The sequence below is a fragment of the Phaethon aethereus genome, assembly GCF_964289735.1.
Source record: "Phaethon aethereus genome assembly, chromosome: 7".
Classification (NCBI taxonomy): domain Eukaryota; kingdom Metazoa; phylum Chordata; class Aves; order Phaethontiformes; family Phaethontidae; genus Phaethon; species Phaethon aethereus.
In genome coordinates, this window is record NC_138583.1 from 1449263 (window position 1) to 1464656 (window position 15394).

General features: G+C 49.2%; 1 protein-coding gene across 1 annotated transcript in view; it reads right to left on the reverse strand.

Moving 5' to 3' along the window:
• Positions 1-6895, reverse strand: part of PTEN (phosphatase and tensin homolog) — a gene marked incomplete at its 3' end in the record, with an annotated part of 47140 nt that extends 40245 nt beyond the window's left edge. Inside the window, exon 1 of the mRNA XM_082002544.1 lies at positions 6811-6895. Coding sequence (XP_081858670.1) covers positions 6811-6889 — 79 coding nt within the window. The 5' untranslated portion in view covers positions 6890-6895. The remainder of the gene's footprint in view (positions 1-6810) is intronic.
• Between the last annotated feature and the right edge of the window lie 8499 nt (positions 6896-15394).

Here is a 15394-nt window from a genome sequence, read left to right on the forward strand (position 1 = left end):
TCTGTACTCCTCTACACAATGTTTTAACAGGTCATTTAGCAAATACTAGCTTTCTCTACAGCAGTCACTGTACTTCAAAACCTTTTGGTAGGGAAAAAAAAAAAGGTTCTTAAATGAGATATAAGTGTAGCACTGGATAGCACAGGAAAAAACACATTTTTGTTCCACAGATATCTGCTGATCACCAGCCTAGCAGCCATCAAGAGCCAACTAATCTTTCCACTTGTATTATACCATGGCAATAATAGCGATTTCAAGTGCTGCATAAGCTCCACACTCAAGGCTAGATCCTTTCCCTAAATATGCTGTAACCGTCCCATGCAGTCAGTGGAAGTCACATGTAATTATCTTGAGGACAGAAAGGCCTTCCTGATCAGCACAAGTTCCTAGAAAGATGCACTTTCAAAATTCATTAACCTTCTTCAAGACTCAAGTTGGACCCAGTGTTGACACATGGCCAGCCAATTACACCGAGAGCTAAGCCAGGAGCTTAACAGGTGGGATTTTCAGGAGTCCTCAACACTGACCTAACAGCCCTCACCAAAGTCACTGACGAGCCTCAACAAAGATAATTTCCCAACCACCTCAAGTGCCAACACCTCATCAGTCTTATTGTAAGAGATAATGAAGATGAACTTGGGTTTTTCTAAAAAAAAAAAAAAAAAAGTAATAAAAATGCTCAAAACCAGTACCAGTCCTATTAAAGTTTACACTTGATTCAGCATTACCCTCAAAGTTTAACGGTAAAGTTTTGGATATTCTGAATTAACCAAGCTTACAAACAGATTTCAGTGAAGATTAGCTTCAGTTGTGTTTTTCCCAAAAGGTCACCATATAAGAAAATTTAATAAAGTGTCCACATTAGCTGTACTCATTTCTTTCCTCACCTTGAAAGAACTGTATTGGGTTTGCCTGGCCAGGTTTTGGTAGCAGGGGGGGCGACAGGGATGGCTTCCGAGAGAAGCTGCCAGAAGCTTCCCCTGTGGCCGACAGAGCCAACGCCAGCCGGCTCCAAGACGGACCCACCACTGGCCAAGGCCGAGCCCATCCGCGAGGGTGGCAGCACCTCTAGGGAACAGAGTTAAGAAGGGGGGAAGAAGGCACAACAGCAACTGCAGCTGGAGAGAGGAATGAAAATGCATGAGGGGAGCAGCCCTGCAGCCCCCAGCTCAGGGCAGGAGGGGCTCCAGGCGCCGGAGCAGAGGGTCCCCGGCAGTCCCCGGGGAAGCCCCCGGGGAGGCCGGCTGTGCCCCTGCGGCCATGGAGCTCCACGGGGGAGATCTCCACCCTCACCCGGGGAGGGCCCACGCCGGAGCAGGGCAGAGCGTGAGGAGTCCTCCCCCTGAGGAGGAAGGAGCGGCAGAGACAACCTGTGATGAACTGACCACAACCCCCATTCCCCGTCCCCCTGCGCCGCTTGCGGGGGGGAAAGAGAAATCGGGAGAGAAGTTGAGCCTGGGAAGAAGGGAGGGGTGGGGGGAAGGTGTTTTAAGATTTGGTTTTAGTTCTCATTATCCTACTCTGATTTGATTGGTTACAAATTAAACTAATTCCCCCAAGTCGAGTCTGGTTTGCCTGTGTTGGTAATTGGTGAATGATCTCTCCCTGTCCTTATCTCAACCCATGAGCCCTTCATTATCCCTTGTATGGCTGAGGGGAGTGATAGAGCAGCTTTGGTGGGCACCGGGCATCCAGCCAGGGTCAACCCACCAGGAGAACACAGAGCCATCACTTCAACAGCAGAGCTACATGAAACCAAGAATCAGCCTGCAGCTTTAGTCGATTTAGAAGTGTGCACAGGTAGTTATTTTTTAACTCCGTGCTCAGCTTGTGCAAACAGTCTCCAGCAACACTGCACATTGATTAAAAATTTCTGATGATGCAAGATCAAGTAGTTCACTAGGAAGCCTGCATAACATTTAAGCAAGCGCAAAGAGATGAGCTGTGATTTGTCAAGCATCTTTTGAGTCCCTTTCTGAGCAACTGAAGTCAAAAAATAGGGCATAAAGGAGCTGGGGTTACTTTGAATGGATGCAGTGAGGGTTGCACAACAGAGCACTTGCTGGAATGGTGGGGGTTTTGTGTGTAGGCTTCACCTGCCAAACAACTCTATCCACAAATATGCACGTACTATGCCAGTATGTCAAAGGGCTTTTTTTTAGGTTGTGAGGAAAAGTAAGTGATCCAGCACATCTCCAACCCCAGAAGAGAAAATGCATGAACACAGTTGCATCTATTACCACCTTGCTTTCTCCACCTGGACAATTCAAAAATCTTTACCCTTGATAAGTGCAGAAAGATCAGTTTTCCCAGGATCAAATACATCCTACAGCAACCACGTAACTCAATCAAACTCCGAGAAGTCCCCAACCAATACCATTTTACTGCTGTCTATTCAGACTTCTTAGATGAGTTCAGAGCAAAACTGGCACTAATTTTCTTGTCCAAAACGCAAGATCATCCCAGGCTCCAGAAGGAAAACAAGTCTGTCGGGCTCTTAACACTGCTAAGTAATATGGTTTACTACAGAACAAAGAAATACTTTTCCACCAATAAAATGCGTTGCCAGTTGGTTTCTTCTAGTTTCTTCTAAACCCTTACCAGCCCTTACTGTGCTTGAGTGCAAGAAAAACTTGTTACAAAACATCTAACAAACTTCAATTTCAAAATGAAACCAAATATTTTAAACGAATGGCATTTCCAACTTGGGCTCTATTTTTATATGTACCTCATGCCACTAATTCATTTTTTTACTGGAAGCTGAGCCACTTTGAGTGAAGTCACATAATTTAAGATTTCATTAAAAATGCAAAGAGCTTTAGGACTGCAAATAGTATAACGCAATATGATATTATAAGAAGCTTCCACTTTCAATTTTAGCATGCTCTGCCTTTCATTATATGAGACAAACTACATGTGAGATGTGTAAATAAACTGCACCCAACATCTAATCTTTACTGAATATTGCTGCAGTTTGTATGACTATGTAGGTCATGAGCTACACATGCTTCAATTAAGCATCAGGGTAGGCATGGTCTATCCTATGCTCAGGCTGGATGGCCATTTTCAGAACGCCAGGAAACACAAGCCAAACTGTAGCCAAAGCTATAATGAGCACAAGAAGCTGATATATGATTTTTTTCACTTTAGTTTGAAATAGTTAAGCCACTTGCTAAACTCAGTTACACACAGACCTCTTAAGACACAGGCAATCAATGCAATGTGCAAGACTTGCATGCAAGCATCCTCTCTTCACCACTCCCTGCAGTAAAATGGTCAACAGACAAGCTGCACAATTTCAGAAATAACCAAAGATTATAGTACCTCAGGAAATATACTGGTCATTGCATCATAAAGAAATGCAGCCATCTTAAAAGCAAGCCATGAATCCAAACTTTCCTTCTCACCCATTTGCACCGAAAGGTATCCAGTATTATAGAAATGAAATAGAAACCCAAATAAACCAGGAATAAATACAATATCTGAAATAAAGTATTAAAAAGCTGGTTGATGTCTCCACCTTTAAAACCCTTTCCTCTTCTAATTTCAAAATATCTTCTTTCCAAGCAGCACATAAAAAGTTGTTCAGAGAGAAAAGAACACCTGATTAGATGAAAAGTATTGTCAATATGTTTTTTAAAGACACTGGTTTCATAATCAGCACACAGGACTATTCTCATATTGCATATCTAAAGCTACTGATTTTGAGAAGTTGCTATTTCCCTTTCCTAAAATCCTACGTTATCCATGGAAGAAGAATTCTTAGCAACTCGTCAGGAACCGAGAGTCCCAAGCATGATGCACTGTACATACATACATCAGCACCAGTTTTAAAATGATTTGACACAGCCCAACAGAGAAGGAAAAAAAAAAACCAAGGTCCTTGAAGGGGACTTTGGCACTCCAGTGCCCAGCCCAGCCTGCCTTTTGGCACTCAGGTGTACCCTGCAATGCCTTGGGAGAATCAGCCATGACCAAAATATAAAGACTGCAAGTCTTTGTCCACCTGGCACACAGAAACACGATCCCTCCCTCAAAGATGAGTAGAAGAGAAGACAGCCCACAGAATATAGGCTGGAGATCAGGCACCTCACCTGGATTCACTGTAGATTCATTTTATTCTCCACCTTCCAAAGCCAATGTAGTAATCACCAGCTACTGAGCATCCTGGAGCCGCCACCACCACTGAACTACTTGTACAGAAACATTTACCGCAGGAGGAATTCACACCTCCATTTCCCATATCCCGTCTAAATGCCCAAATCACTGGCCTATCCTACCCGTGTTGATCTTTCTCTTTTAGCTTGACAGAAGCAGCTACCCTGAAATAACCAGTAATCTGTAACAGAGGACATTCCTGTAGATATGGGTGTGCAGGGAACCAAAGCTAACCAACAGCAGACATACAGCCGGTGCCTTGTTCTTCTCAAAATGTTAAGCTCCAGCACACAGTAAGAAGTACCTTTGAGAACTTAAATCCTGGTCCTCCTACCGTGCACACATGCCTTCCAAAATAGCTCACTTAGGTTTCCAGTTTTCTCTTTCTTCATCTAACATCGCATGGTTGGAGAGCTAACTCCCAGCTCAGTCCTCTGTCTACACGTGTAAGAAATAAATAGGTTATTTTCCAGCTACTAGTTATGATGAGCAACAATTCCATCAAAGTCCGGCAAAAAGAACGTCTCCAAGAAGCCTGCACAAAGTGATAAAAAATTAAACTTTCACTTCTGCAGCAACATCAGCCTTCAAGCAAAGCCATTATACTGTACAGGCAGCAGTCTTCATTCATTAATTATCTGTTCAAAATGTGCAGCTACAAAAAAAAGGACTGCGTATAAGCTTCTTCCAAAGATATTTCTGCAATCATGAAAAAACCCACCTTTTCTATAAATTTTGTTACAGAATTGCAGTCAGATACTCCTTTTAGAAAAACTAGCCTAAGCCCAGTGTTCAGTGGCCTACTTCTAATGCAAAATTCTAAGAATAAAATTAACAAGAGAAAATGTAAAGAATAAGCAATAAACTCTATTTGGCATATCACACTAGCAAGCTTGAGCAAGAAAATCCAGGTTCAACATTCACCAATTTTCTAGCCAGAAGCAGATGACTAGTTAAAAAGATCTGTTTGGGTCAAAAAAAACCTCTCCCTACCAATGGCACATCCGGGCAAAGACATCTGAAACACCAAAAGTCTTCAACTGTGAAGCTGAAACCTCATGGTTTTGCCACCACTTAACTCCTTCCATGACTCCAAAGCTCCCGGCAAACCCATCGCTCAGAGCATCAAAAAAAAAAAAATCTACCTCAGACTTCTGTCGTTAGGTCAGCAGTAAGTGCTGCGCTGGCCTATGTCAGCGTTACAGCTGCCCTAGTCATACGCCAACGGAACAGCCAAGCGCAGACATTTAAAAAACGCAAGCCTAAAATTCTATTTTATCACCACCACAAACAGAAAGCAGGAATTATGTACTAGAGCTGCTGCTTTTCAATGAAAAGCTCAGTAGCCACCTGCTAAAGTCAAGAACCTTTCAGGCCATTTTAAAGCCACCAACATTTCAGGTCAAGACTCAATGCAACAGCACAAGCTCTGCACTAGTTATAACCGTTACTGGTTTTGATCCCACTCAAGAAACAGATTTGTAGCACTTGCTATGACATGAGTGTAATTGCTCTAAAACCCAATGAATTTCACCCCAATCCTGCTGCAGAACAGGAAGCACCCTCTCTATAGGACTATGTATAGCTCCGTATACTAGTGTTGATATTCATTTTTCCTAGGACAGTTCCAACTTTTAAGTGAGGTTCTTGCACCAAAGCCTCTCAAACAGTCATGATCTTTCTTCACCACAAAGACCATGCCCACAGTGCAGCCCTTACATACCATTAACTCTGCAAGGCATTCAAAGCTAACATCTGCCTGCCACCGCTACAGCACATATGCTTGAAAGGCCACCAAAACTATGCACTAGTGATGCTTCTCTATGGTTTGACCCATTAGTCGTAACTGCATACGAATTACATATTCCAGAACTACACTCCTCACAATCCTCCTCAACGAGGCCCAATGCGCTCTCGTTTGTAATGCATCCTCGTGTTTACCGTATCCGAGATTACGCCAAAGCGCAGCTCATGCATTGGATTAGGAAAAACAGGTATTTTTTAATTTAGAAGAAGCGATTGCCACCTCTTGTCATCGAGAGCCTTGCTGCATCGCACGGCAAGCAAGCAGGAGCTCTGCCTTACTGAATGTATGAAAATCAGGGCAGAGGACACAGGCTTTGCATCTCCTGCCGCGCAGACTGAGCCGAGCCGAGTAAAGCGATAGGCCTGCCACGATTATATTTGCAATTCAAGACGAGTAACTAAATTAAAAAAAAAAAGTGCCTGGACGTGAGTCACAGCGGGACAGGCGTATTTGCTATGCGAGCCGAAAAATCAACACAGCCAGAGATAAGCGGCAGACCCACGCTGCTCCGGAGCAGGCAGGGACAGCACCCCGGCCCGGGGGGGGACAGCACCCCCGCGCCGCGGCGGGGGCCGCACGCAAGGCCGGCCGCAGTCGCCGAGGAACGCCAACGTTAATCCTCGCCATCACGGAGCTCCCCGTTAATCTCGGCGGCCGCCCGGACAAAAGGAGGCCGAGGCGGCGGCAGGGGAGGGCGCGGCGGCCCGGGCGAGCCCCGGCGGCAGCCGCCGGCCTCCCGGCGGAGCGGCACCGGGGAAGCGCGTTAGGTAACCGCCGCGCAGGTCTGATGCAATAGCTGTACGTGCAGCGCCCGGTGCCGGGCCCCGTCCCCGGCGGCAGGATACAGGTCAGGTCCAGGTCGAAGCCATCCTCCTGGTATCGCCTTTTGTTCCTGCTGACGATCTCTTTGATGATGGCGGTCATGTCTGGCAGCCGGGGGCCGCTCCGGGACAGCGCGCAGGGGCCGGACGGCAGCGGCGGAGCGCGGGGCCGGGAGGCAGCGGTGGGCCGGCGGCCGCCGGGCGGCCCCGGGCGCGGGGCCTGCTGCGCCGGCGGCTCAGCCCCAGGCGGGCCCGCCTCCCCCCGCGGCGGCGGCGGCGGCTCCCGGCGGCGGCGGCTGCCCCCTCCTCCTCCTCCTCCTGCCGCCGCTGCGCCGAGCGGGGCGGGAGCAGCGGCGGCGGCGGCCGAGCAGAGAGGGTCCGGAGCCGGGCCGAGTCCCTGAGAGTGCCGCCGCCGCCGCCGTCTTTGAGGCGAGCGAGGCGGAGGCGGAGAGAGCAGCTCTCCGGCGCTCCGGGCCCCAGCAATGGTGACAGCGGCGCGAGGCGCCCCCCCGGCCCGGCCCCGCTCCGCCCCGCTCCGCTCCCCGCCCGGGGCGGCGGCGGCGGTAGCGGCGGCGGGCCCGGAGCCGCGCGGTGGGGCCGCGCCGCCGGGCGGGCGGGCGGGCCGGCGCTCCGCGGCGGGGCGGCGGCGGCGGCTCCTCAGGGCGTGCGGGCCGGCGGCGCGGCCTGGCTCATCCCCCCCGGCCTGCTCCGCGCCCAGCAGCGCCGCGCCAGCGCTAGACTCCCATCATGGCTGCAGCTTCCGAGAGGGGAGGCAGCACCGCCCCGCCCCCTCCGCCGCCTCCGCCGCCCCGAGAAAGTAGTCCCCGACGAAGCGCCGAGCCGCCGCCCCGCCCCGCTGCCCCGTCGTCTCCCTCGCTCCCGCCCGCCGGCCCCCCGCCCCTCGCCGCGCCGCACTCCCCGGCTTCCGCCGCCCCGCGGCAACGAGGAGGCTACGGGCGGAGGGATACGGGCGGCGCAGGGAGACGCCGCTGCTGTCGCCGTGCCGAGCTGCGGTGCTGCGACCGGTCACGTGGGCGGCCCGCGGCGCTCGCGGCGGCCCCTCCCCCCGCGGGCGGAAGTGGCCGGTCCGGGCCGTGAGGTGAGGTGAGGAGCGGAGCGGGCTCGGGCTGGTTTCCCCTCTCCTGCCGGTACTGGGCCGGCCCGCAGGAGCCTGCCCGAGTCCCGAGCGGAGCGGGAGCCGGGCCCCTTTGTGGTCCCGCGGCCTGCCGGCGCTCGGGGCCCGCGACGGGCGAGAGGACGGGGCTTCCCCCCTCCGCCTCCTCTCTAGTCAGGCCGCCCCGTAGCGCGGGTAGGTGCCACAGCGGCTGCGGCCGCCCCGGCCAGGTGACCGGGCGAGCTGTAACCGGCGAGGTTTGTGGGGGTAACGGGCACAGTGTGGCCCTGAGCCCGGCGGGGAGAGGCGGGGGTCAGCCTGGCGCTAGGGGCCTCGTCCTTCACAGCCCCCGGGCCGCCGTTGTGCGGTTTGGCCTAAAGGCCGAGCGATCCGGGCTGGCTCGGAGCCGTTGCCCGCCCGCCCGCCGCGGTATGCGAGCACCTACCGCCCCCTGCAGCCGCCCAGGCCCGGAGGGGAGCGGGGGTGCGGGCCTCCTGCTGCCTCCGGCGCCCGCCGGGGCCCCCGGCAACCGAGCAGGAGGGTAGGGACGTGAAAGTGCCCCCCTGGGTCACGCCGGCTGGATCACCGGTCGTGGCCACGCTGTTTTCGTGGAGCTTTCTGTCCTTCCCCCATTGATTACAACGACCCTGACGTGGAAGGAGGAGGGAAAGTGCTGCCTCTGAATCTCCAAATCAGCCTTTTAAAAACTGCTTGAAGTCTTTTGGAATTGCCGGTGTTAATGATTTGAAGGAAAATGACCATCAGGTAGCCTGTCACAGCCTGAGCTGCTGAATATGAACACTGGCTGCAGTCTCGGTTATCAGCTTCCATCTTTCTTGTAGATTGGTAGGGCTGATTTTGGGGTTTTGTGTGTGATTTTTTTTCCTTTTGTGTGCAGACAGGTGAAATATTGTCTTACTGAGGTCATACAGAACAAAATTTTAAGGCAGCTTGGAATGTATGACTTCTGTAAAATCATCAGGAATGGAGTCTGCTGGAGATCAGCATCTGCCCCAACTGCTAAGGGATCAAGAGAGAGCTTGTCAGATAATACATTTGAAAAAACGGGGTTATTAGGGAAATAAAGTTGTAAATTTGCCTTTCTCAAATACACGATCTTCATGTCATTCTCTTGTTGGACAGTAAGTAATGTGAGGGATATCCCCGGGAAGTCAATGATAACATACCGTCAAAGGAAGCCTACTTAAAGGGAGTGAGAAGGCAGTTTGTTATTAAGGGGTGATGGACATCTCAAAAAATCTGTGAGGAACAGAAACAAAAGGAAAATGAAGCCACTTCCTATACAACTGTTAAAGAGACACCGTAGAAGGGACCAGCCCGATAGGAAGAGTTGAACCCACGCACCCCTTCTTCCCTTCTCTCCATGAAAAGCAGATGACATAAACCAGGCAGGTATCTCCCTAAAGAACAGATCCTGGGCTTAATTCCTAAGCCTACCTCAAATGTTTTTAAGGCTGGCAGGGAAAGACACCTTGCCAAAGAGGTTTTGTATCTTGCTAGACCTATCAGACCGCAGTGAAGATGGCGCTCGCAGGAACACAAGCAGGAATTTTTTCTGTGGTTCACTTAGTAATTGCATTACCCAGGGAATGGCTATCAAATATGTTTGAGCAGCGCAACTTGAAGAAAAATGGCACTCACTTGCATATTGGTTGGATGCTATGGGAAATTGGTCAATAAGCAAGTCTGGCAAGTAGGAAAAATTGGATCAAACATAGTACTCTGCATATGAAAAGATTTATTAAATATCAATTTTTGCATATACAAATCAGGCAATAATTTACAAAACTTTCCTTTTCCTTTCTGAGGAACAGCAAATAGGAATTCAAAAGTGCAAGATAAGTTCAGCATCTTGTTCGATCTTTAAACAGCTTTTAAGAGAGGTGCAGAAGTCCATCTGCAGATGGCTGGAGCAGGAAGAGGAATGAGAGGGTGAAATGCTATGCTTTGCCTTTAAAGGCTCAAAATAAACTGGAACATAAGGTGGAGGGATTCCCTGGGTTGCTGCAGCCTTCAGCTTTTGCAAATGCTATATTATAGAATTCCTTTCATAAATGTATCAAGTTTCATGTTAAGATCTTTTGCCACCATTATTCCCACTGGAAAGCTGTTCCCAGAACCTTCTTCTGATTTTCATGCTAAATATATTTGTGACTGGTTTGTATCCATTTATTCTTATGCCAGCATTGGCCTTAAATAGCTCCTACTCCATAGCATTTACCCTTTTTACCCTTTATGCGCTTCCAGGCAGAAATGTCCCTCTTAGCCATCATCTGACTGCGCTAAGCTAGCTGCACTCCCCTAACCTTCCACTCTCCCTCATCTCAGCAGCGACTTTCTGTTCCAGTTTCGCTATTATTTATTTATCTTCAATAGAGATGACCAGAATGGCATGCAGTGTTCCTGAGGGTATCTTGCCAGCGCCAAGGACAATGGTATTAATCCCTTCCAAACTCTGCTAGGAACATTGCTCCGAAGACCTCTCAGGGCCTTGTTTTCATGATCGCATTGGCAGCTCATAGTTATTTTGGGATCAACTTGTGTGTGTGCAGTAAGATCGTACCGTCCCTTTCTCAAACTTCAAATGTATGAAATGAACCCATGAAACCTACTTTTAGGTCCTGGGCTCAGAGCTTATCCATAGACAAATACAGATGTGGCTAGCAAATCAAGACTGTCTTTGAAAACATTTCTGAAAGGCCTCAATTAAGTTCTAAGACTGTCCCTCTCTTTCTAACATCCAGCTACATATATGTTGCTAGGAAGTTCATATGGCTTAATGGAAAGTCCTTTTGCTAGATTCCCAATTCTAAGTAAGACCAAGGCTAAAAAGCAGGCTGAGCAGGAGGTATATATTGGTGACCATTGTGTCAGCAAGGCCTGGGGCAGATTTTCATCACACCACGCAGTAAATATCTTTGCAACAACAACCACTGCTGAAATCTCATGATCCAAACTGCAGGATGCAAACAATCTGTAGGATAAAGAAAGGTAATTATGCCACCATTAATATTCATGCTGTGCCTCCATCTTCAACTCTGCCTACAGTTGAGGACCCACTTTAAAAAGTTAGCTTGAGGTCTATAAAATACTAAGTTACTGAAGAGGTTGCTCAGGGACTGCTTGCTTTGCTATTTCTTAAGTATAAAATGTAGGGGTTCCAGATGAAACCAGCTGGTGACAGGCTTAAAACGATATAGAGGTAGTTAGTGTGGTGGTGTGACGTTAAATTGTGGGGCTTGGCTACAAAATGCCACAGATTCCCAAAGTATTTAAGGAGAGAGCACAGAAATTAATGAAAAAATTGGCTACAAAATACAACACATCCTCTGACTTGGGAAGTCTTTGATGTGCAAGTTGGTGAAGCTCGGAAGAGTCTTCTGGGGAAAAACCACTACATGCATTTGCCCAACTAGGAAGCTGTTCCTAGGTACCCCGTTTCCTCCAGCTTGTTCTTTACTTTCCCATCTCTCATTTTGTTCTTTCCATACACTTGGCCTTGTTTTCGATTTATCTCATTTCAACCCTATTCTCTCTCTTTGTGTTTTGTTGTTCCCTGTGTCTTGCAAACCCCCTTTCTACTGCCAACCACCACAGACCCTTCTGATTTTAATATAACCACTCCTTTCCCATGTTGCTCCTGTTCAGGCCACTGGCAAAGCTCAGGTCAGCCTGCACTGACTGGAGAAAAGTTCACCAAAAATAACATGTTTCATAGCAAAGCACCCAGCAGTCAAAGGCAAAACAGTACATCACCTTACCTTCTCTAATGAGTTTTCCAACTATGCTAGGTCTTTCCGGTGCCCTTCTAGTGCTGTATTCATGAGCTACAATCTCCTAGAGTCCAAGTCATCCATACATTCGATTTCAAATTTTTGAATTTGGGGGGAAATTTGCAATCTCATTTTTGAATATCAATCAAAAAAACCAGCAAAATGTTCTCTTTTTCACAGCTGCAAAACCAAAATTGATAAAAAAGTATGCCAAATGAGTTTCAACTCATTTACCACTTTCTAGGTCTGTCCATAAGTAGGAAGCATACTCCATGATCCAAAGTAGCCAAGCGCTACAGCAGCTGCCACAAAGATGGGGGTTTTTTCCCCAGTCTAAACCCATGATTTCCAGTACATTGCTCTTGCAGACAGATACTTTTACTAGAAGATACAAATTGAAAACTAAGGCCCAATTCACATCAACACTGGAAAGAAACGGTCAGTCAGCCGTAGGGTGGTAGTCTCTCCTCGTTCCTCCAGCTCCTGATCAGCCCGGTGCAGACAGCACAAGCAAAGGCAAAGCAACACCTCACCGCAGCCAGCTCCGCGCAAACAGGGAAAGCTCCAGAGGTATCGGAGGGATGTAAACTTCATGGAGACCTTTGTAGGATCAGCTTCTAGAATGAGTTAAGTCCTACGTGGAGCCTTCAGCAATGTAAAAGTTTTGAGACTCTAGGAAAGCAGGATGAATTTGATGTTTCTCACTATATTTAAGAAATGCTTGTTCAAGAAATTTTCATCGGTATTTTGAGAAATTAGGACCCAATCCAGTTTATGCATTCTGCATCAACCTCATCTTCAGCCCAACCCTCGTTGGCTTCTTTTAAGTTTTTCAGCAGAGGATTTCTTTCAAAGGTTACCGCCACGCTGTCAAAAAGCAGTGACAAAACATAGGTTTCAAGCTTTTATTACTTGTGTGTGTGTGTTTGAATTTCTCCTTAACTGCAGCAAAACAGATGTCACTTTTTTAAGAGTGGGAGAAAAAATAGAAGGATCCTAAATATTTTCCTATGGTAATGGTAATTTGAAGACAATAGCCTTTTCCTAGTGCAAGAAACGCAGACAGTGAAATGATTGATTGTCCTTTTTCTATTCAAAACGGGTGATTGCAAGAACGAGCGTAAGCCTCAAATTAATAGCAAAAGCTTCCAGCATCACTGATTATATCTAGTTCATTTTTAAAACATAGAAGAGAAACTGTTCGCATATTCTGTATAGATTGAAAAAAAAAAAAACAAACTCTGTAGATTATAATCTTATTTACCATCAAAGACTGGAGGAGCAGGAGAAAAGGAAGGCCTTCTGTAAATCAATGGGTGCATTTAGACATTGATACATTTATTTTCTGATCAAATACACTTTTTATTTGGAAGAGCTGTAGCACACAGAGCAATAAAAGGGAATAATAATTTGTCAATACTGATGAAGCAGCAAAAGTTGTTTAAAAAAAAAATTTTAATTGGGGGGTTGGTGCGTATTAATCCAATAAATGGAACTGAAACAAAACTGATGGAATAGTACTTTGCTAAAATCACAATCCTTTGAGAATGTGAGTATTTTTTTGCACGTGGATTTAATGCCGGAAACACCACGCACCACTGACGCAATGTTGGACGGACACTGGTGGGGTGGATGACATCCCACTCGTGTCGCTGGAGAGCGCGCCTGGGTTTCGGCACAAGCTGGATCGGCTGCGGGGAGGAAGTTCGGCGTCACGTTCTCTACTTGAGGCGGTGTTGGTGGAGTGGGTATGGCGGAGAAACCACAGAGCAGCAGCAGTGGCGGGTCTGCTCTGCGGGTTCTTGTCTGTGATGGCCCCCAGGAGTTCAGTAGGCTCCTTGGTGGTCGCTGAAGTATCTGTGTTCGTGTGCAAGGGGTCATGTTCAGTAATGGCCCATTATAAAACTAGTGTTGTATAAAAAAGTAACCGCTCTTGACGAACAAATTAGGATCCCAAGCGAGCGGGCTGAATTTTGTTAGGAAGCCCGCTGACAACATATGAACAGCAGGTAAGAATAAAACACAGTGGTAAGGCGCTCTCGCCAGAGCAAAGCTAGGTCTGAAAGGCTTTAAAATTTCAGTGGCCTTGACACAAGAGCAGAAGGGTAGAAGACAAGTTGCCAAAACTTTGGGTTAATTACACTTATTGCAGAGATCCCCTTATTTTAACCTTTTTCTGGACGTTTTTCGGTTACTATATAGAGAGAGAGTGAAGTTACTGTTTTCATTACAAGTTGAAACTGGAAAACTATCACCTGAATATCTCTTAGTAAACGACTGATGAATTCTTAAATTTCGGTGATTTCCACTTCGGGCAGATCCCTGTAGCATCCAGAATCTGCCAAACACCGCATTTTCCAGACTTGAGCTATTAACTTCTGAAATGTCGCTGCTTCACAGAGGGGATGGCCCGTGTTTATTAGGAGGCGGGTGCCGGGGCAGGCTCGACGCCGTGCAGGGCCAGGCTCTGTGCCGCCGGGGAGGGGCCCGGGGAGCGGGGGCTCCGGTCCCGGCGGGCTGAGGGCCGGTGCCGGGCCGGGCGGGCGGAACCTTCGTGCGGGGCGGCGGGAGCCGGCCGGAGCGGCTAAGTGCGGGACGCGCCGCTGCCGAGTGAGGGCCCGTGTTGCTGCTGCCGCCGCCGCTGCTTTCCTCCGCCCGTGCGGCCGCCTCCGCGCCGTGACCCGCCGCGCGCCTGTCTGAGACACCATCCCGAGTGGTGAGTGACACGGTGGGAGAGCGAGCGGCCGCCCGCCGCCGCGCCGGCACCTGCCGGGCAGCGGGAAGGTCACGGGCGGCTGGTCTGGCCCGGCCCTCACCGGTGCCGCCTCCCCCTCGCCGCCCCGCGCCGCCATAGCTGAGCCGCGGGCGGCCGCCGCCGGGTCCTCGGCGGGGCCGGGGGCTCCCCGAAGCCCGCTCCTGCCCGCGCTGGGGCCCAGCGGGCGGCCCGAGAGGCCAGGCGGCGCGGTGCGCCCCGCTGCCGGCACGGCTTGGCTCGGCGGGGCGGCCTTGCACCTTCCCTCCCGTCAGCTCCGGTCCCGGCGGCCTGGCGGGGAACCGGCCCCCCGCTCTGAGCCCCCCCGGCGGTCGCAGGGGCTGCGTGGGGGTAAGGGGGAGTCCTTGAGAGGGAAGCGGTAGCTCTGGCCCGAGGGCCCGGGGAGAGGCGGGAGTTTCCCACCCGTGACTGAGCTTTCCGGCCGCGCCGTGGTAGCAGAAGGGGAACCAGCACCGCTTCTCCTTTTGCTTTCTGTTTGAGTGTTTGAAGCGTTGGCAAGGTAGGCAGAGCGAAAACAAAATGCAGTGGTAGCCGTACGGACCTAAGGTTTGCTGTGCGGTTACTGTCCTTCTCGTTATCTCGGCGATCTGCCTAGAAAATAAAAGCTAAAATTCGTGCAGGGTAAGCAGTACTTCGTTTGGAAAGGTTACGCTTAAAATTCTCTCCTATTAAAGCATTTTTCTTACAATCGGTATTCAGGGCAAGGATTGCATAAGAAGTGGGTTTTTTTCATTGGGTTGTGGGGCTTTTTTGGAAGCTTTTTTCCTGGTTCACTGAATATAAATCCCTTTTATTTTAATAAATCAGGGTAAGGAAACATTAAGAATATCCTAGATCTGTATTACTTGCTTAGATGCCTAAGCAGACAAATTTCATTTGAGTTCCAAGCAGGTATGCGCAGCAACAGCCTTGATTTTTAAATTTCTA